The sequence below is a fragment of the Rhinoderma darwinii genome, chromosome 2, assembly GCF_050947455.1.
Source record: "Rhinoderma darwinii isolate aRhiDar2 chromosome 2, aRhiDar2.hap1, whole genome shotgun sequence".
Lineage (NCBI taxonomy): Eukaryota > Metazoa > Chordata > Amphibia > Anura > Rhinodermatidae > Rhinoderma > Rhinoderma darwinii.
In genome coordinates, this window is record NC_134688.1 from 353,837,733 (window position 1) to 353,861,615 (window position 23,883).

The 23,883-nt window shown below is 43.3% G+C and overlaps 1 protein-coding gene across 1 annotated transcript; it reads right to left on the bottom strand.

Moving 5' to 3' along the window:
* Positions 1-1,257: 1,257 nt before the first annotated feature.
* Positions 1,258-19,681, bottom strand: NUAK2 (NUAK family kinase 2). Its single transcript, XM_075850706.1, has 7 exons — positions 19,374-19,681; positions 14,281-14,401; positions 9,281-9,432; positions 9,125-9,190; positions 5,191-5,310; positions 4,063-4,195; positions 1,258-3,870 (listed from the first exon to the last, which is right to left on the bottom strand). Exons 1-7 carry the CDS (start codon positions 19,521-19,523, stop codon positions 2,906-2,908), a joined length of 1,707 nt encoding a protein of 568 aa, XP_075706821.1. The 5' UTR covers positions 19,524-19,681; the 3' UTR covers positions 1,258-2,905.
* Between the last annotated feature and the right edge of the window lie 4,202 nt (positions 19,682-23,883).

The following is a 23,883-nucleotide window of genomic DNA, read 5'->3' on the forward strand; positions in this document are numbered from 1 at the left end:
GTTAAACGTCCGTGTGTCAGCTGTTAATTCAATGGGGCCGTTCACATTGCTTGTTTCAACGGACCGCGTGAAGGGTCCGTGAGAAAATAGGACAGGTCCTATTTTTTTTTTCACGCTCTACACATCCCTCCATAGACTAATCTATGGGGAATGAGTGAAATCGCATCCCGAAGCGCAGGGCACAGATGCACCTCGGACGTGAAAAACTGCAGTTTTTCACGTCGGAGATGCGTAACGCCTGTGTGAATCCGGCCTTACAATCACTTGAATAAGAGCATTCCAAGGTTGTTACCACAAGCGACATTTCAGATTTGAAAAGCCCAAAATAGGCCACTACTTTTAAGGGCTTTAAATAAAGAATTGCTCACGATAAAGGTTTCTAATACTAGTGACTGATACTATGCACCATATTTGTTATGCAGCCCAGCAAATCGCTTCTTTACCATCCACTTAAGGCCACATGCACACGAACAAGCTTTTGCGGCCACAATTCCCCTGAAAATCTACAGAATTGCAACCTCATTCATTTCTATGGGCCCATGCACACGACCACATGAGCCTGGACCGCAGAAAGAACAGACATGTCTTATTACGGCTGTGTTCTGCGGTCCAGGCTCATAGAAAATAATGGACGCGGCCATGTGCACAGCCCGCGATTTTCGGGCGGCTTGCGGGTGACACTACACGGCCAGCTGACCCGAATATCATGGCCGTGCACATGGCTACGTGTGCATGAGGCCTAAGGATGGGCAGAGTCGTTTCGCTAGAATTACGTAATTTTCTTCATATGTGTACATAGAAATCCTATACCATGTGACTGAATCAAACATGATTGTGTATAACAAAGCTTTAGGGTTTTAGGCTGGAGTCACAGGTTTTGCTGCATTTTTAACAGTGTTTTTTGCGGCCAGATCTTACATTAACGTCTATAGTCAAATATAAGATGCACTACACACAACTGCGCTTTAGTTTGTGGTGGTTAAGCCATTTATGTGGTCAGTGGTGTTTTTTCCACCAAAAACAGCGAGCTCTGGGTATGGCTTTTTTCAGGAGTTTTCCCATAGGCTACTTTATAGGCCTTCAAACACACCAGAAAAGAAAGATGTATTTACATCAAATGAAAAATGGCATGTTTAATTTTAATAACGCTCGCGTTTTTAGATGCAGCTTAAATTGCCTGAAAAACTCTGAAGGAGGCCTAAAGCAGGACCTTAAAATGACTATGTATACTGCTAGCTATTAAACACAATACACAAATTATGTTTTAACATTTGGTTTAATTTTGCTGAAAATATCTGGACCAAAATATAAAGAAAAATAATAAATTGAATACCAAAAGACAAATGACGCCTCTGAAATGCTTCATCCTTATATTATGCGCCCATCCACAACCATTTTTCAGTGCAAGGCTCCTTTTACATTCGGGAGGATCTGCTATCGCACATGTCTTTTAAGATGAAAGAGTTGGAGGGGGAAAATCATTTTATATATATATATATATATATAATATATAAAAAACACGACATGCAGGAGAAGAGATCTTCTGTACGGGATGTAAAGGGGTCTAATACCCATTATTCCTCTCCAGTAGCAAAATTAGGGCAGCTTGCTTGGCAATTCACTCTTACCACAATACAAAACCTTTTTTTTTCTCCAATTCCATACTGCTGCAGGGGAAAATGTATTTCTTGCAAGGAGAAGGTTGGCCCTGTTCACATAGTTGACGCAGAAACCTCGTTGGAAAACGCATCAAAAACGCCTCCCATTGATGTCAATAGGAGGCGGAGGAGTTTTTTTTTCCCCCGCGAGTTGGGTTAACCGCTGAAAAAGAAGCGACATGCCTATCCTCAGGCGATTACATCTCTGACCTCCCATTGACATCAATGGGAGATAGAAAAACGCAACAAACGGCGTGCAGGCAGATGAAAATCAGCATCAAAATTCCAGACGGAATTTTGAGGCAGTTTTCAGCCTGCGAAAAACTCTGAACATACCCGAATGGTTACACTTCAGGAATACAAATGGAAAAAGATTTCTTGGTTTTGTTGTAAGTATTAAGGCTTAAATTTAAAAAGACAAAGATACACAGGAAAGTTGCCACTATCTGTATTTTTAAAAAGAAAAAAAAAAAAAATGAAAAAATACCAGAAAGCAAGTAATACAAAATAAATATAATTAAGTTAACAAAAATTAAATGGGAAAGAAAAAAGAAAAAAAGAAAAAAAGTTTACTTTTTTCACTGCCGGCATGTATACAGTTTCATCACAAATTAGTTTTCCTTTTTTTCTATACCTTAAAAAGATTCTATGTCAAGTTTCAAGGTCATGTGGGTGTTCCCAGTTACACATAAACACACACACAAAAGCACAAATTCATGTTTACATAGAAAAAAATGTTTGCACTGGACCACCGGCCAAGACCAAACACTGTGCAAATAAAATGGCTTTCTATACAACTCCAGTAGAAAGGGAGGTTTCAACCAGAGCATATAAGTAAATTCAAGTTACGGTCATCCATTACAGATCGATAAGCGTTTTCTAGTATACAGTAGAAGAATATACAAGGTGTGCGCCTGCACATTTAAATACGCAAGAAAATTCAGTTTTTGTATTATATGCTCACAATAAGGCAGCAGCTTGTAAAGGGATTACCCTGAACCATGCAGAACACCACGTGCCCTGACTCTCGGTGCAAAAGTTGGGGGAGGTCACCGTTGTTGCCACAGTGTTTCACTTTTTTTTTTTTTATATAGAGTACAACATACTCCTTCTGCATACACAGTTATTGCATTTTGACATTCTTAGATGATGAATTAGGCAACTTTGGGAGTCCCATGTAAGGCCTCTGTGACTTCTCTTTCTATTCAGAAGACTTCATATGTTAGCGAGTATACATTACAGGTAGCCTAGCTTAGATCTCGACCAATGAGAACCGCAGTCCTATAAACCTGCATCGCTTCTTCTTCTGCCACACTTAAGGACAGACAGCTCTCTGCTACTCTTGCCTGATAGCATCCCATATCCCACAGTCTGGGAGCATCCTTTTCATTGTCCTCATCTCTCTCTAACTTCAGAAGATCTTCTGCAGAGACACTGTTTCTCATAGATCTAGTTTTGCCTCTTGGACGCTCTCTGTATCGAGTGGGAAAGTCCAGTAACTCAAAAGACTCAGTGGAAAGAATGCTTTCTTGGCTAACAGTAGAAGGTACTTTGTCGCGAGCTAGCGTGCCCACGGGTAACTTTTCATTCCCTAGAAAACAGTCTACAGCATCAAAAGACAACTCCGGTGCTGCCCCAGCAGAAGAGAACTTTCCGTTGCGCTTGAGGATTCCTTTTCTAACCACATTGGTAGCTGGCACCTGTTGTCTATTTCTATCAGTACCCAAAGCCTCCATACTTGTTGGCACAGTAATAGCAGTAGACGTGGGCGCATCATTTTCTCCCATTGTTGTGCCCTCACTGTGCTCAGGAGAAGAGTAGTAGCCGGACTCCCGATGCTGGGGCTTCTTTAAAATGCCTTTTTTAGGAGCAGGTGGTACAGTAGGAGGAATTTCCAGTGAGTCCGGAGGTGCTATTACCCGACTCATATTTTCCTTCTTGGATCGTTTTAATGAACGTTGGCGGGTAACCGTTGCTCCTGGAAGATGTTGCCGTAGAAACGAGCGCATCTTAGAGCTATTTTCCCACAAAGGACGGGATGATTTGCGAAGCCACCCACCAACAATCGAAAATGGGGAGTCTTTGGTTAATTCTGGCTCACTAGGTGGCTGCTGGTATCCCCAGTTCACCCACCAGTGAGAGGCCACATCAGCTAGGGTGGCTCTCCTTTCAGGGTTTACCATTAGAAGCCATCGGATAAGTCCGCATGCATCTGTAAACAGAAAGGCAGGTCATTAGTGGGGAAACAGGAAAGTGTAAATAACAGAAGAGAAACACCTGAAACGTAAACACATTATTTGCAGATCACACCAACTGGCTTAGGGACTCATTGCATAAGTACAACAGAAAAGCTAAAATGTCTGCAAGACGTCATGCCAAGCATCAGGAAGCACGGATTACTCACCTGAGGGGTGGCTTGGCTCTTTATAGGCACCACAGCTGATCTGAGTCACTAGCTTCCTGTAATTCTGCCCCTCAAAGGGCATGCAACCATGGACCAAAACGTAGAGGAGAACTCCAAGGGACCAGCTATCAACCTGGCAAATGGGACATTTTTTTTTAACTTACAAGCAAAATTGATTCAAACATTGATATTTCAATAGAGCATGACACACAAATTCCGTAATTTTAGCCGTAATGGCATGTTGAGGCGCTATTTCGCTGCGTCCATTACGGACGTAAATGGAGCTGTTTTTCCATCGAGTCCATGGAAAACTGCTCCATTTACGTCTGAAGAATTGACAGGCACTTCTTTGACGCGTGTCTTTTTTGAAAAAAATGACCATGTGCACAGAACATCGTAAGACCCATTCTCATGAATGGGCAGATGTTTGCCAACGCTAACGAGGCGCATTTTTGGACGTAAATCGAGGCGTAAAACGCCTGAATTACATCCGTAAATAAGTACACTCAGTGACTCTCCCAGTTTAACTCTCCCTAAGGATGGTCTTACAGGGCCCAACGTGGGCCATGCAAACAAGACAGTTGATATTAGTCTATGGGGCAGTGCAGACTGTCATTGATATTTGCGCAGCGTGAGTACGCTGCGTAAAACTAACGACATGTCCGTTCATTGTGCGTATTTCACGCATCACGCACCCATTGGACGTGATTCGTGCAACAGCGTGGGACGCGCGTGATTCGTGCAACAGCAGTAAAACTATGAATGTAAACAGAAAAGCACCACGTGCTTTTCTGTTTACAAACATCCAAACGGAGTGTCATAATGATGGCGGCTGTGCGAAAATCATGCAGCCACGCATCATACGGGGCTGACACACGGAGCGGTTAAGTTCCTTTTGCGACGCAAAACGCACACGCTCGTGTGAATCCGGCCTAAATGTAGATATTCTCCTCGATCGGATTTGAACCTAAGACCCTAGTGCTGCAGGGTAATCTGAGGTATCCACTGAGCTGTCTGGAGGGCAAACCAAGAGTGGCTGCCTCATTTACGCAATAATCATTTGCATGGAAACATCATTGAAAACAGGTTGCGTTGGCATATCATGAAGAGAAACAAATGTATTCTCACCTCTGGTCCTATATATGGCCTCCCATTGACTATTTCTGGAGATGCATACAGCGGGCTACCACAGTAGGTCTGAAGATAGCTGTTTGAGTGGTAAATGTTGGAAAGGCCAAAATCTGCAATCTGAAAGAAAAATTATTATTATCATATGCATGAGATAAAGGAAAGGTTAAAGAACAGTGTGGTGCAGGCACGTACTGGGGAGAGGTGATCATTGACAGTGCTCAGGATACCGTATGCAAATGTATGAGGAACATTCTTCCTCCTTCCCTCCCTCCTATGTTTGCACAGATATTCTGGACTACTGCCAACATGGAACATTGAAACAGGTCTCCTGCGAGAGGATAAAGTCCACAAACGGCACAAGTGTATTTAAAATATGCTGAGTTTTGGTCAAAGGACAAGGTTATTTCTCTGAAACCATAAATATAGTTCACACGTATTGGTACTTGCTTACTTATTAACCCGTTAGTGACCAGCCTGTTTTGGGCCTTAACGATAGAGCGATTTTTAAAAACTTGATGTTTCAAAAGCCATAACTTTATTTTTTAGAAAACATAGCCGTGTGATGATTTGTTTTTTTTGCGGGACAAGTTGTATTTTTTAATGCACTATTGGAGTACATATAGTTTATGGATTTATTTTTATGCCTAGTTCACACAAAGTTCTTTGACAGGAACAAAAAAAATAAAATAAAAAATAAGCCTCAAAATGCAGATTTTAATTTCCAGCATTGACACTTTCCCGCATTTTTTGCACGCAGTATATTTAAGTCGAAGCTAGTGCAAAAACGATGGGCAAAAATCACCGCATAAAAAGCTCCAATGTGCAAGCCGCTTTTTTTTCCTCATTAGCGGCCAAAAGCCGCCCAGGAAAAATGCCTCTGTCTCCTATTAAATAAACGGATTTATGGCATTTGTCGATGATTCAGAGTGGTTTGTGTGTGAAAACCAGCAGAAAAAAAACCCCGCCGTGTGAAATGAAAAAAAACAAACAAAAAAATAAAAAAAATAAATAAAAAAACTTTTGTTTTGGATGGAACATGGGGTAATGGACAAAAAAACAAAAACAAACAAAACTGAAATTTTGCAATTTCTTTTTGCATCTTCAATTCACAACGCTTACCGTGTGATATAAATAAATTTTTTTTACTGCAGGTCGGTAGGATTAAGGCAACACCAAATTTACATTGTTTTTTTTAAAAGTGTTATTACGCTGCACAATAAAAATAACTTTTACAAAGTATGGGAGCACGGCCCGCAAAAGAACGGACATGTTCCATAATTTTCGGAACATTTCTACGGCATGGATACCCATCCGTAGCGCTAAGGAAAGGTGTCAGCGTTCAATGAAAGTGAATGGGTCCATTTTTTGCGGACCGCAGTTGCGATCTGCAAAAACTGAGGTTTTTTACGGATGTGTGGGGCCTTACTTGGTATTTTTTCATTTATTTATTAGTAATTTTATTAAACAATTTTTTTCTTTTTTTAGTCCCACTATGGGACTTCACTATCGTTTGATCGCTTTTATACTACACGCCTTCTGTATTGCAGTGCATTATACCGGTCAGTGTAAAACGGACAGGCATTCTATTAGGCCCTGCCTTGGGCAAAACTGATGGCAGACCTAGGGGCCTTTGTTATACCCCCGGCTGCCAATGTGATGACAGAGGGAACCCCCTTCCTCTGAAACCACTTAGATGCCACAGTCGCTCCTGACCGCAGCATCCAAGGGGTTAAACGGGTAGGATCAGAAGTAAGAGCATCATTAGAGCAGGAGCATAGCTGTCTTTAGGACACCTGTGAAAAGGCGGAATTGTGGTAGAAGTACCCTTAATGACTACGTCTAGAGGTGAAAAGGTTTCACCATCACAGATGGGAGATTTTTTTTTTTACTGTGAGAGCAGTGACACTATGGAACTCTGCCACAGGATGTTGTGATGGTTGATTTTTTTTATGCCTTTCTTGAAAAATATAATATTACAGGTTATGACTACTGGATTCTGGAGATGGGTCATTGATCCAGGGATTTATTCAGATTGCCATATTTGGGGTCAGGGAGGATTTTTTCCCCTAATGAGGCAATTGGCATCAACCTCTTGGGGGTTTTTGCCTTCATCTGGATTAACATGGTAGGATTATAGGTTGGACTTGATGGACCCGTGTCTTTTTTAACTATGTAATGACTGCAGTAAAAAGGCGTATAGGCGGTCATTAAGGCCCCTTGCATACAGCCGTAACTCCGGACCGTGATTACAGCCGGCCATGGACAATCACCCGCATTTGCGGGCCATGCTTCCGTTATAAAGTAGGGAGCACGTAAAAACAAAAAATAAGACATCCTATTTTTTGCGGAGCCCTTCCACGGTCCGGACACTTTCCCGTAAATATACAGGAAGGTGTTCATGGGAAATAGAAATTCATCGGTCTGTACTTTGATCCGTAATTAAGGTCCATAATTCGGGATCAAAATTATGGCTGTGTGAATGGGGCCTAAGGGTTTGAAATTTACGTGAAGAAATTTTTTGACCTCTCTATGCAGCATGTCAGCTTTACTTTTTTAAACCTCCACTTAAACGTGGCACAAATTAGGTGTATTCCAGGCTCCTGCACAAATATAAAAATGTGTACGATTTGTAAGAGCCTGAAACCTGCCAAACTATAGGTCCAAATAACCTGTAGTGTTATATACGTTATGCGCTGGGGGCCCGTTCAACTCTGTACTGAATGAAACGAATGACCTTGGTGTATTATCAGAGTTTCACGAAGTGTGAGAGATAAAATGACTTCACAGTACTAGAGGGGAATTCCCATCTTGAAGCAAATTGCATTTTTTCCGAGGCTTTACAGCAGAGTCAGCAATGTTTCCTCCACGATTATACCCTACGGGAGTAGTCGTTACTTCAGCAATAAAGTGGACGTGTAAAAAAACAAACAAAAAAAAAACACTACAGATTGGTGCTATCAAGAGACCATCAATTGCTCACTGTCCATTTGGAGCAGACCCTGAGCACGCTCAGTACTCCATGTGGAAGCATTACACACATATCTGAGGGATATTAGCAGTTCTTTTAATACTTGGTACGTAAGACTACATGCACACGACCGTTGTTTTTGTCCATGTGCCATCCGTTTTTTTGCTTTTTTAATGCATAGCACACTGACCAATTAATTTTTTTATGGCCCCATGCACTCTACTGGGTTTTTCCCCCAAATCCATCTGGGGGCAAAATTCAGCGCAGGTCCTATCAGTGTCCATGATCGCAGCTCGGTTCCACCCATTCCTTTAACGCCGATGTGAAAACAACAAACATATGGAACGGATACAGGAGACACATAGATCGCAAAATATAAACAGTCAGGTGAGTGTAGCCTTAGGTGTTTTTTTTTTTGTTCTGCATTTTATGGTTTCTGGGACTTAAGGGGGTTCCCAACTATAACCATTGCTGCCTAGAACAACCGGGTTGCAGCGCTTGGTAATGCACAGGGTCCTCTTTCCAAAACAATGCCACTGTAGACCCATCTGTGTCGAGGACTGCAACGTACCTTCAATCAAGTGTCAATCACCACAACTGAGCAGTGCAGTGATAGATTTAAAAAAAAAAAAAAAAAAAAAAAAAAAAAGCCTGCTTTCATGGACAGTGCCCCACCTGTCCATGGTTTGTATCTGGTATTGCAGCTTAGCTTCATTGACACGTGAATGGGGCTGAACTGCAATACCACACACAACCTGTCAAATGGTGTGGCAGTGCTTTCGGAAGAAATCAGCCATGTTTTTCTAATCCTGGACAACTTCTTTAATTGTTCATGCAGATTGTGGGTGGCATGGGGGCTCAGTAGGTTGCACTGCAGCCTTGCAACACTGGGAGTACCACGGAGATTCAATGTAATTACTAATGTAACTAACTGGTTACCGAGAAGCTATAGTCAATGCTCACCTTCACATTTTTGTCTTCATCCAAGAGAATGTTTTCTAGTTTTAGATCCCGATGCACAACCCCATTCTGAAAGAGACATACAGATTAGGAGAATTGTGATGGAACAAAGAAGCAGCAACACAACAGTTTTATATTTGACCTAGGACACAAACCTACCGCATGACAGTACTGAACAGCAGATACAATCTGCCTGAAGAGTCGCCTGGCCTCTTGTTCACTGAGCCGCTGGTGTTCATTGACATAGTCATATAGGTCACCTTGGCTTGCATATTCCATCACTATGACTAATTTACTGCTGTTCTCAAACACTGTAGAAGGAGAATGTAGAAAAGATGAAAATTTAAAAAATGGATAAACAACTAGAAATGGAAATAAAAAAAAACAAAAACCAGCAGCTCCCAATATGTAACCCCTTTTACCAAAACTGCAAAGGATAAGCGCCACACTTCAAGAATTTATGGATATCACATGTACAGTTGCAAGAAATAGCAAGTTGGAATTCCCTGGATTTCTGCCTTCATTAGTAAAAAATGTGGTCCGATTGTGTTATGTAACAATTGTAGACAATCTAAACTAATAACACACGAACCGTTGTACTGTTTTTTTATTGAGCACATTGCGTAAACAGCCACAGTGCAGGGAGAAAATGTAAGTGAACCTCTGTGTTCTTGACTGCGCCAATAGCTAATTGGAGAAAGGGTATTCAATTAAGGAGAGGAGATTGGAAGTGTGGGTTTCACAGGTTCTTTGCCCATTAAGGCCACACACAAAGCCTGGTTACTGACAAACATGTTCTTCTCAAGAAAGATCATGTTTAGAGGAAAACTATTTCCAGAAGACATGTTATACAGACGCACGAAGTTGGAAAAGGCCTCAAAAGAGTTGCTAAAGACCTGGGTGTACATCAAGTCACTGTTAGGACTTACTACACTGCCTTAAGGTGAGCGTCCTGTTAAGATCACTCCAAGAGTACAACGGGCAGTCCCGAAAAAGATGAAAAGAGAACCCAAGGGTAACAGCTAAAGATCTACTGAAGACCTCGGTCTGTTCCACTATTTAAAAAAACCAAAAAACACTGAACAAGAATGGTCTCCATTGAAGGACACCACGAAAGAAGCTGCTGTTTGCTTATGTTTGCCCAAGACCACCTGGATGTTCTACAATGTTTCTGGGAAAACGTTCTATGGATAGAGAAGACAAAAGTGGAACTTTTTCACACAAATGTACAATGCTATATTTGAAGGAAAAATAGAACTGCACACCAATACCTCTTCCAAACTGTGAAGCATGGTGGAGGGAGTATCATGGTTTGCTGCCTCAGGGTCTGGATGCCTTGTGATCATTGAGGGAACAAATTAATTCAAACGTATATCAAAACAATTTACAGGAGAATTTAAGGGCAGCAGTCCGTGACCTCAAGCTGGAATGGCCAAGTCTTGGAGTGGCCAAGTCAGAGTCCAGACTTTAACCCTGTCGAGATGCTGTAGAATGACCTGAAGAAGGGCTGTGCACGCAAGGCAACGCAGAAACATCGATGTACTGAAACATATTTCAGAGAGGAATGGTAAAATAAAAAAAATAAAAAAAAAGCCCTCTTAAACATTGTGCAAATGTAATTTGCAGCGAGAGATTACAGCTACATTTGGTGGAGGTGCCGGCAGTTAATTCAAGGGTTCATTTACTTTTACTGCCTTCACTGTGGAGGTTTATTCAATGTGCCCAATAAAAGACATGAACAGTACAACAGTTATTAGTGCGTTATTAGTTTAGAAGGATTATCCAAGTCACAAATGTAGACAGACAACATTTTATTACTAAATCAATGCAGAAGTCCAGGGAATGCCATAGGGTACTTTTTCTTGCAACCGTATTAAAATGGTCATGAATAAGCACCAGACGAAGACCTCCAAAATACCCACGAACGGTCAACTGTATTAATGCCGCGAAGTCATGCTTGATAAAGCCCTACAGAATAGAACATGTATAAACTTCTGTATTAAGTGTTTCTTTGGAGCTTTATGGAGTGATCCATTCGTTTTAGTGTTATTTCAAGATCCAAACAAAATGATCATGTCTCTTGGTGATGTGCATACGTCTTTTGGTTTCCCCATGTCAATTATTACTCAAGCCTCTAGAAAGTTGGCCATAGATGTAACAAATATTAGAAGAGGATACAGGATTCAATATTGCATAGACAGACAAAAAAATGACCTGTCCTGTTATCAAAATAATTAATTATAATATAAACAATCTAGATAATGTTCTATTGTTGAGAATCATTGCCCAATGTGTTTCATTGTGAAATATTAACAAATACACACAACAAAAACATACAAGTACAGCAAAAAGATTAAGATTTTCATAGATCATATGAATGGTTTTCTAGATGTGGCAATTGTGAAGGGATATTCCAGCCAGAAACATTGATCACTAAATCCAGTGAATAGATAATAAAGGCTTCTGTCTTGAATTCTTAGGTCGTGTTCCCACATTGCATTAACGCTGCAGATTTTCCAGCAGCATAAACGTTACTAAATTGACCTGCGATGCAGAATTTAATTCCGCAGCATGTCAATTTATGCTGCGCTTTCATTGATTTTCAATTCAATGTGGATGCAAAACCCGCAACAGAAAGCCACGCGACGCGACTTATGTGGCGTATTTGCAGCGCTTACGCGGCAAAAGTCGAAACGCCGGAGAAAAAAAACAAACACTTAACCAGAATGCCCTCTTCCTTCCTGCAGACCAGCGTCCTTGGATTTTAGTGCTGCGGATTTTAAAATCTGCACCGCAGATAGATTTAGGTGCGGAAAAATTCTGCATTGTGTAGATGACATTACTTGAAGTCTCATTTACTTTGCTGGTACTGTATGGATTTGTCACAGGAAAATGTGCACAGCAAGTACGCACGTAATACGCATAGTGTGCCTGTGGCCTTAATCCGAGCTGACAGTCTCCACATCTATGGCCACCTTTAGCCAGATCAGGCTTTCATTTTCCATCCACACAAATAGCTATGATGAAAGGTTTCCGACCCTACCAGTATTTTAGGATTAGTTGTGATAGAACTTTTTTTTCTGAACGATTTCATACACTGTAGACCAGAGCACACAGACCCCATGAGATATTTATTCTAAGAGGCTGGAATAGAAAGTAATACGGCAGACAGAAAAGGGTGGAGCAGGTACACGTGAGCTTCCATGAGGAACCAAAAATTCAGGGTGTGATTTCTACTAACTTCCCCATAACAAGTTTGGAGAAAACACAGACGGAAAGGTGGATCTACTCGCCATGGGTGTGCGATCACATGTAACCATTTTTAGTTCCAGACAAGTGACATCATGTGATAATCACCTCTAAACACACTGCAAAGCACAACACTTACAGTAGGACTTGAGAGCAAACACATAGTTCTCTAGTAAAAGGTGCACGCCACCTTAAATACAGCACGTTCCAATGACAAACAAACATTTCCACCGTTACAAACTGCAGACATGGTGACACATTATCTATAGTATTGCTCTATTGGAAGCACGTACGGCTTAAAAAAAATATATATAATAATACTTTAAGGCATCTATAGTTAAAGTACTTCTTCCTTAGATGTACATCTAGCTCCTGCATAAACCATTGTGTCACTTCTAGGTTTATGCCCACCTTTAAAATTTACGTTCACAAAAAAAAACTAATTTATTGCCTTGATCAGCAACCCTGATAATATAGTATATTAGGGAATCGCTGTATATGCAATTCCCTAATCCATGTTCTATGGTGAACACTGCACCACAATGTAAGGAGACACTACACACTTGTATAATCCTTAAAGTAGGCGGCTTAAAGCAAACTATGAGAAAAGAACGTCTGGTTCATAGTCTCGAAGACTTCCTGCAATGTAGGTCAGCGCGATCTGCATGATCTATAGGCTCCTTACAATACACGTGGGTCGCTTGTAGGAGCATTTAAGAGGAAAGGGCCAGAAAATGACAGCAGGTCCATTTATTGCAGTAAAGTAGCCGCACTCGCTCCAGGTGGCTGGCCTGCTTTATAGCTTTACAGCCATGTTATCTTCCTGGACTGATAAGCAGCTGTCCTGTGTACTTTCTATGCTCCGCACTTTCGCTCTGAATATGGCAAGGCAACAGAAACTGCACAATTGGTTTCACTGTGCTCAAGTTCATTTCATATTGAAGATCCACCATAAAAACCCAGAAGACCATAAGATCATAGACCTTTCTAAACATTGTATTAGAGCACAGGGAGAAAACCGGAAAACAAAACTAGTATAATAAACTTGGGGTTAGAATAAAGGACGGTATCCGTAATAGTAACATGAACACGTGTCCTGCCCTTTCTAGTATAATTTTACTATTTTCACTTTCTATAATTTAGTGGTAATGTATAAAAGCCCCATTTACTAGGTAAGAGTCCCTATGAGTAATCTTTCCTTCCTTAGGCTGCAGATCAGACGACTGTCTCCTGTAGCATTCACTTTCCTCCCCAAGAGAGACCTCCTCCTTATTAAATGCTGGGAGGAGAGGACACCGCGCACCTGCACAGGCCTGCCTTGTGCCCTGCAGCTAGGCTGCCTGGGCCAGCATGCCACTCTCCACCACGCAATGTGTGTGGGAGGGGGGTGGATGTTTTTATAAATATGAGGCATTGGAAAGATCACAGTATTATTTATGTACAGTGTTAATTATATTCCCCAATCACTGTGAGGCCAAGCCAATTATTATGGCTCCATTTGGTTTGCTCACATGGTCTTTATTGATCAGTCTGTATTTATTGGGGATTAGGCTCTGTTCAAATCTGCGTTGCGGGTCCGGTTCTGACGTTCCGTTTGAGTTTTCCGTCAGAACTGGATCCTTAGCAGACACAAACGGAAACCAGAGGTTTCCGTTTCCATCACCATTGATTCCGGCAAAATGACGGATCCAGTGCACAAAAGAGAAACGGAAACCACGGCCACCGGATCGGTCACCATTGAAATCAATGGTGATGGAAACTGAACCCTCTGGTTTCCGTTTGTGTCTGCTCAGGATCCAGTTCTGACAGAAAACTCAAACGGAACGTCAGAACAGGACCCCAACGTAGGTGTGAACAAAGCCTTACTACCAAGGCTGAATTATGGATGTTTTTTTCTGTGTTCTTCTTACCTTCATATATAGTAGTGATATGAGGGTGGCAAAGGGAACTCATATTCTCAGTCTCTCTTCGAATGTGGAGCATATCCTGTTCATCTTTTATACGGTCTTTGCGGATTGACTTAATAGCCACCTGGTAACAAAAAGAAGAATTTAAGACCAAATTTAAGACAAGTACATAGCGTATATAAGTGCAGATTCTATACGAAACTGCTACATTATTATGCGTTGTCTACATTGTGCATATAGTATATATATCTGTCTCCAGCAGGACTCATGATACACTTTCCCCATTTCATACACACACACACCCATTTCACTAGAAGCCAATTAAAGGGTTTGTCCCATCAGAACAACCTTTCTTTATATGGAGGCCGTCTTAGCGATCGGCTGATTGCTGCTGTAACCCCTGGCAACCAGCGTTAAAAGCCGGCAGTGGCCACACATTTTGTATGACGTAGTGCCCATTTAAAAAAATTGGACGCCCGCTCTTTCCAGATTCTCTTAGGCTAATAGGGGGTCTGCTGAGTGGGGGAAAGTCATCCTGTTACGCCAACTCCTTTAACCTATCTGTATATTTTTGGAGTATGAAAAAAAAACAAAAAAAACCAAGTAATTAAAAGCATGAGAAGAACATAAAAACTCCATGTAAAACATACAAACTCAGGTTCCAGATGCTACAACCAACCACTAAGCTATTTACACAAAAATAAGGATCTTCAAGGTTCTGGAGTGGTGATCATGGAACAGACATTTTTCTAGATTTTCTGTCAGTGACCTGAAGATTATTGCAGTCACACGTCTCAGCCTAAAAACGGCTGATAAAAGGAAACAACAAATTGCATTCAACTCCACAGAAAATTACATGTGAGACTAGTTTGGTGTTGTTATACTAACTGAATGCCCACCAAGATAGAAACCGTGCTTAAAGTCTATCATCTGGCAGGTAGGACAGAACCCGATCGTTACAGGTCTTCATATTAATGGTCGTGGCACTGGAAGTCGAGACTGTGGCAGGCTGCCAAGAAAGAAGCTTTACCCTTTTCAGCACAATAGATAATGTTTATAGAGAACAATGAACCATAAAACTTCTCAATTAAACAGCACATAAACGGATAGCAGTTTATAGGTGTATTAGCTTGAAATGTACACCTTGCATCTGTCGCTGCTTTACTTGTGCTATAAGGAAGCAGAGCAGCGCTCCCAAGACATCAGGTTCTACAGAAACAAACCGGAGTAATTGGGTTTCCTTTCAATGACAACAACCATTAAATAGCTGAATATTACAGGTGCCAGCTGGAGAACAATCCGTTTTGGTGAGATGCTCTGCACAGCAGATCTAAAAGGTTCTCTCCTTCCCCTGCTCCTGAAATTCTTAGGCTGGGAGGGGGCATGCTTAGGGTATAAAGAAAAACAAAAGGAACTGAAAATCAATTGTAGGATTAGGAATGCGGAAGACAGACCGATAGACAGGGACAGAGGATGTGTCACACATGGGGTGGTGGGAGGCCATTCTGACCCCAAGTGTTCCTATTCCCAAGACAACTGTTATCGGAGGGCGCTTGGAACATGTAAGGGCTATGACAACATTTGGTATAGAAATGCCTTTTTGTTGTTTCAGGTGGTTATTCTTAGTAGTTTGCGCAGTAGTGGAAAATGTGTTGCATCACTCACAGGATTCAGTTACTGGCTTTGTTTAGGTTACTGTGAAAATCCGTCATGTTGAGGTTTGATGCTTATTCTAATCAAGTAGCCGATGAACTGACAGTTTTACATGCTGAACTGCCTATAGGTTAAGGAAAATTACTTAGTTATATGGCCTGGTGATAAAGTACCCTCAACAATGCCCGAACACAGTGCATACATCTCATGACAGATTCAGAATCAATGCCCAGTAGGTTCAATGTACCTGACAATGACAAGTCTGATAAAACGTAAAGGATTGTGATGGATTGTTACTAATGGTTCAAGGTCCATAGAGGACAATTAGTTAATCGATGTTATTTACAAAAGGGTCGTTTAGAAAATCACGTTTATGGCAACTAGGCAATATTGTACCTTAAGCAAACTGTATACTGATCACATAGTAGCCCATATGGACGTGGATAGATAGGATACTCAGGTATATGACCTTTAAACAAGGAAAAAGTATGCAACCCTTGTAATAAAAAAAAAAAAAAAACAAGAATAGAAGTGTATATTGACAAGCCAGTTCGGTAACAATGTGACAAATTACAAGGGTGTAAATGTCTAAACACAAATATTATCATTTATTAATACAGTATGGATAAATCTTTAGGTCGCAGGTAAGACGTCACATGAGTCTGCTTCCTGGTCTTTGGCTCGTTCTACCCTTGGGAACAGATTACGATATATATTTCAGGGCTGACAAAGAAAAATTGTCTGTATATACACTGAGTGCTAACCACATTATGTAGTAACAAAAGCTCAGCAAAAGGATAGAACATGTATTAACTGTTGGGTGTGGTTTTTGTTTTAATACGGTCACCCACAATCCATACTTCCCTATGGACAGGTACATATGAGGATGACTCCACGGAAGCAGCATTCCTTGTGGGTGACCAATGGTAACCATTAGTACATCAGAAGAGCGGGCACATGAAATCAATGTCAGAGAAATGATGCTTTACAAAGGAAAAACTAAAATGTTTCATTTGCCGCAGTGTGCCAACTTTATACAAATCGTGTACGCTAAGAGATATAGCACTAGACCTACATCTCATGGCTGCGGTTCAAATATCAGTATTTCTCTAAAAAATAAATGGCAAATTAAAAATAAATTTGTCACAACCATCGCAACTTGTTTAGCCACACCCCTTTTAATTGTCACACATATTGAGAACTAGACAAAAAATAGCATAAGTATTTCATAAATATACTCGTAGATGTGCACAGATAATTCAGCAATACTGATATGGAACAGTTAGTAGACAAGTACCAGCGAGTATATAAAGCGGACACGTTAACCAACAAAAGGAGTAAAAATACACTTCAACTGGTCTAACATCTTATGGGAGCGGAGCCTCTATGTAAAGATGTCTGAACTCTGGAAAGTTTTCTCCCTTATGACATTTTTTTTTTTTTTGGAGTTTCCCGAGAAGTCCGCGTGAGCAGCACCTGCCGTCACTACCAAAATAGTTTTCTATATGTGAGCTCATCCAATGCCGAAAAGTCAACAGTTGTAAAAAAAGAAATACCCCAAAGAAAAACAGGAATAACGAAAGTCGCCTGCTATTTTTAACCAGTCTGCTGCGCCCACGCTCTGCACAGCTCACTTGCTTCTATTTGGCCCATTTCCAGAGCTGCAATGTGTCATTGTGCTGATAGACTGGGCACAACCACGCGGGGGAATTTCAAGTGAACGGTCATCAGACAGATAGGGGGCAAAATACAAAGCAGGTTTTGTATACAGAGGATTTCCCTAAGCACGATAAGATCTCCACTTGTCCTCAGTGGATGACACACACATTTGGGAGAAGAATGATCAACAAAGTAGCCAATCTGCGCAATCGCATAGCCAGTATGGTAAATTGCTTTTCTGATTTCAGCACCAGGACAGTATAGGCCCCTATGTGTATATGTAACACAATGATAGCAAGAAGGGGTTAAGAGCCCAGAGCGTGTGACCGTAGGCCAGGACACGGCCTGGAATTTACTTTATAAAGGAGGCTGAGTCTTTATCCACAGATTACCGGCTAGTGCAAATGTTTGCAAGCCAACCGGCTATTGTGGGTAACCGTGCAACAGCAAAGAGCATGCTAAGAGGAATGCCATCCCGGAATCCAACAACACCGGGCACCAGAGTTTTACATAGACTTATCACTTACCAACACAAAACATATTCCTGCCTGTTCTGTTTTGGGAAAGTCCTGACAATATTAGTCAAAAAAATAAAATATATATATACACACACATACACATAATTTTCAGCCTCTACCCTCTTCATTGAAGTCAGTATGAAAAAAAAATAAAAAAAACACAGAACGCCTTACTATGATCCAAGTTTACTCTGGGAGAACAGATGGCTGAAAAAACAAACAAAATAATAAGTACTAAATAAAGCAAATATATAGGTCCACATGATACAAAATAATATTGTACCCGGAGTCGATCTGCCTCCACCACACTAATATTTAATGTAACCCTAGCTAGGAATTAGTTCTAGTCATAAGGAAGTAGAAAGCCAAGAACCACATTTACCAAGAAGAGATATCTGCCAACAAGTCCCAAGGGCAAGACGCAGAGCAATGCCAAGTCATAGTGTAACGTCTCAGGAACACGACAGACCTGTAAACAAGTCTGCGATCAAGTCTGCGGATCTGAAGAGGAAGGACTGATTGACCGGGAAAGAAAATCATCATACGGTCCATTCCATAATACACAAGGGATAAGCAACAAGCCCCAAAAATATTGTTATGACCGGAATCTCTCGCCTACAACATAATCCACCACACAGCGGGGCCGGATGGCAAAAACAGCAGTTCCCAGTGGCTTTGCGTCAGCGGCGCTAAGGCTGTTTTATGGGAGTATGTATCCCACCTGCAGACCGCTGTAAACGGCCATTTATAGTATCCTGAAGGGCATTTTATGCAATATTTAACACAAAGTGCCCTCAAGCAGTTCAATAACGCCCGCTGTTCTCAGATTTCTTAAAATACTCTTAAATGTGGTCTCCGAGATCGGACCTAAGGGACGTATCTACAGTCTATGGATGGGCCCCCCTGGAGATCAGCAGACACTGTAGAGCTTTACATGTGTTCTACGTTTCTATTATGTTACCCTTTTTATATACTCCGAGAAGTGAACCAGGTGGTAAGTGAATTCAGGAATTATTCATGGGAGAACACACGACACCCGCGCTCATATTCCACACATGGGGAAGAGAAGTATAAAGACAAAACTGGGCTCACAAGTGCAATGTGCCAGCGCTGCCCAACAGTATAGACTGATCGCCCAGGTCACCAACCACATGAAGACCACAGCTGCCTGCAGAGAACCTGTCACCTCCGCACTCATCTACAAACAAGTGAATGACATTTATTGATCAAAACCTATAGGCAAGCCTATAAAGCCCCGGATCTCACCTCCTTCCCCTGCTTGTCCCGGGCTCTTTTTACGGTGCCGTACGTGCCTTTCCCCAGAGTTTCCAGAAACTCGTAGCGGTGCTTTAGGTTGTGCTTATGAAGATGCCTCTTGACGGCCTGTCGGCGCAGACCGGCTTCCCTCAGCTCCATTCCTGTCACAGAGCTCCGTGCAGCCGAGAATACTTTATAGAAGGACGTTATCTGACTACACCAGGGAGCAGCTGGCGCCACTGCTGCCTCCACACACAGCGCTCACCTCAGTCTACACGAGAGCTCATACAAAACGTCCTGTCCTACTAGCTCTCACCTCTTCCCCGCCCACTTGTCGCCGATTGGCTGGGCTCGCCACCTACGTGCCCCCCCCATTTACGGGAAAAGCAGCAGGTGAGAAATAGAGTGGAATATGCATCAGACTACAGGTGTCTTGTGTGGACATGTGCAGGATGTCGTCAACATGGCGGCATTTTAATAGCGGACAGCAATAATCAAAGAATAAAGGGTGTCACTGTCTTCATTAGTAGTAACACTTTGTAATATGGTAATGAAGAGCGAGCTGCACTTGTGTCTATAGCGCTTCAGAACCACTGAAAGGAAAAGTGCAGAAAATGTACATCAACACCTGAGTATTATAACTATATTATATATTATACTGTAATTATAGTTATCATATTCTAGTATAAAAAGGAAGAGCAGCACATATAACCGCAAAGTATGCGTAGTTGTGAGTGCACAAGCCTTAGGACCTCAGACTCCAGTCCCACATACATTTCCAAACGAATAGGCAGCACAACACAGGTTCCAATTCAGTGAAAAAAGGTTTATTCACCCATACGTCAGTGCAACGTTTCAGCCCACATGGGCCTTTCTCAAGCATAAGGCTGGATTCACACGAGCATGTTACGTCCGTAATGGACGGAACGTATTTCGGCTACAAGTCCCGGACCGAACACACTGCAGGGAGCCGGGCATCATAGTTATGTACGACGCTAGGAGTCCCTGCCTCACCGTGGAATTACTGTCCCGTACTGAAAACATGATTACAGTACGGGACAGTTGTCTCGCAGCGAGGCAGGGACTCCTAGCATCGTACATAACTATGATGCTAGGAGCCCGGCTCCCTGCAGTGTTTTCGGTCCGGGACTTGCGGCTGAAATACGTTCCGTCCTTTACGCAGGGGCGTAGCTAGGGGGGGGCAAGCGGGGCATGTGCCCCGGGCGCAGTTCAGAGGGGGGCGCCAGCGCCCCCTCCTCCTGCACTATAATTGTACCTGTGTCGCAAGGACACAGGTACAATTAGAAGCAATGAATGACCGGGCACGTTCCGTGCCCGGCCATTCAGCGCCTTTCCATGAATGAAGCGACTGGTACCTTTTGTACCAGTGACGCTTCCGTCGATGAAAGGCGCTGACTGACTGACAGGTAAAGTCATCCTGCCCAGCCAATCAGCGCCTTTCATAGACGCTGCGTTCAACCCCCTGGAGACCTGCGCAGAAGAGAGCAGGTCTCCATGGTGCCGGACGGCGTGGGAGCGGGATTAAGGTGAGTTTGAATTTTTTTATTTTTTTTCAATTGGAATAGACGTGTGGCTGTATCTGCGGGGGGGGGGGGCTTTGTCTACACGGGGGGCTTTATCTACAGGGGGTGTCTATCTACAGGGGGACTATATCTACAGGGCTGGGCTATATACAGGGGGACTATATCTACAGGGCTGGGCTATATACAGGGGGACTATATCTGCAGGGGGGCTATGTACAGGGGGACTATATCTACAGGGCTGGGCTATATACAGGGGGACTATATCTGCTGGGCTATATACAGGGGGACTATATCTACAGGGGGCTATATACAGGGGGACTATCTGCTGGGCTATATACAGGGGGACTATATCTACAGGGGGGCTATATACAGGGGGACTATATCTACAGGGGGACTATATACAGGGGGACTATATCTGCTGGGCTATATACAGGGGGACTATATCTACAGGGGGGCTATATACAGGGGGACTATCTGCTGGGCTATATACAGGGGGACTATATCTACAGGGGGGCTATATACAGGGGGACTATCTACAAGGGGGCTATATACAGGGGGACTATATCTACAGGGGGGCTATATACAGGGGGACTATATCTACAGGGGGGCTATATACAGGGGGACTATATCTACAGGGCTGGGCTATATACAGGGGGACTATATCTACAGGGCTGGGCTATATACAGGGGGACTTTATCTACAGGGGGGCTATATACAGGGGGACTATATCTACAGGGCTGGGCTATATACAGGGGGACTATATCTGCTGGGCTATATACAGGGGGACTATATCTACAGGGGGGCTATATACAGGGGGACTATCTGCTGGGCTATATACAGGGGGACTATATCTACAGGGGGGCTATATACAGGGGGACTATATCTACAGGGGGCTATATACAGGGGGACTATATCTGCTGGGCTATATACAGGGGGACTATATCTACAGGGGGGCTATATACAGGGGGACTATATCTGCTGGGCTATATACAGGGGGACTATATCTACAGGGGGGCTATATACAGGGGGGACTATATCTACAGGGCTGGGCTATATACAGGGGGACTATATCTGCTGGGCTATATACAGGGGGACTATATCTACAGGGGGGCTATATACAGGGGGACTATATCTACAGGGGGGCTATATACTGGAGTGGGCTGTCTATGGAGCACCATATACAGGGGTGGGCTATATAGTATATAGCCCCCTGTAGATATAGCCCACCCCTGTATATGGTGCTCCATAGATAGCCCACCCCAGTATATAGCCCCCCTGTAGATATAGTCGCCCTGTAGATATAGCCCAGCCCTGTAGATATAGCCCCCTGTAGATATATTCCCCTGTATATAGCCCCCCTATGTATAGCCCACCCCTGTAGATATAGCCCCCCTGTGTATAGCCCACCCCTGTAGATATAGCCCCCCTGTGTATAGCCCAGCCCGGTAGATATGGTCCCCCTGTAGATATGGTCCCCCTGTAGATTTGGTCCCCCTGTACATATGGTCCCCCTGTAGATATAGTCCCCCTGTAGATATAGTCCCCCTGTAGATATAGCCCACCCCTGTATATAGTTCCCCTGTAGATATAGTCCCCCTGTAGATATAGCCCACCCCTGTATATAGTTCCCCTGTAGATATAACCCACCCCTGTATATAGTATCCCACAAATAGCTCCCCCTATAGTGCTCCACAGAAAGCCCACACCTGTATATAGCCCCCTTGTACATATAGTCCACCCGTGTATATAGTGCTCCACAGATAGCCCACCCTTGTATATAGTATATACAGGGGTGGGCTATCTGTGGAGCACTATATACAGGGGTGGACTATCTAGTGGAGCACTATATACAGGGGTGGACTATATGTACAAGGGGGGGGCTATATACAGGGGTGGGCTATCTGTGAAACACTATATACAGGGGTGGACTATATGTGGAGCACTATATACAGAGGTGGGCTATATCTACAGGGGGGCTACATACATGGTTGGGCTATCTGTAGAGCTCTATATACAGGGGTGGGCTATATCTACAGGGGGCTATATACAGGGGTGGGCTATCTGTAGAGCACTATAGGGGGAGTTATTTGTGGGACACTATATACTGGGGTGGTGTTATGGCAGGAAGAAGGGGAAGGGGATAAGTGAGCCCTAATCTACCCACCGCCCTGTCCCTGCCTACTTGCAACGACCCGCCCTAGGCGACGGGGTACAACTGGGCGGCGGTCCCTACGCTGACTAAGTGCAAGGGAATACAAACAGGGAACAAGCAAGGGAAGGGGCAGTAGCCCACGGAACACCGTGAGGAAACCAGAGTGGTCAACGAGCCAGTCAGAATCAGGATGTCACGAAGTATACGAACGCAGAGCAAGGAGCAGGAAGCAAGCCCTGGTCAGAGCGAAGCAGGATAAGCGGAAGCTGTAGCAAGGCTGAAGCAAGGCAGTAGCAGGCTGGAGCAAGGCTGTAGCAGGGCCAGGAAACCAGGAAGAATCACAAGCAATGAGGAAGAGAAAACGGCAGGTATAAATGGACAGGGGGCGGAGCTAACTCCGACTGACCAGGCCGCGATAGGCTCTCCCACTCCTGAGCCTGCCACCCTGATTGGTGGGAGCCGGAGTCAGTCTAAGAGGTCCGGCCTCAGGTGTCGATTGATTAATCCTGGGAGTATCCACAGACGTAGTGCCTGGCAGATCCTTTACAGTACCCCCCCTTTTATGAGGGGCCACCGGACCCTTACTAAGAGGACCTGGTTTAGTGGGGAAGAGAAGGTGAAACCTCCTGACCAATACCCCAGCGTGAACATCTCGAGCAGGTACCCAAGTCCTCTCCTCCGGCCCGTATCCTCTCCAATGGACCAGATACTGGAGGGAGCCCTGGATCATCCTACTGTCCACAATCTTGGCCACCTCGAATTCCACCCCCTCAGGGGTGAGAATGGGAACAGGAGGTTTCCTCGAGGGGGACCAGGACGGGGA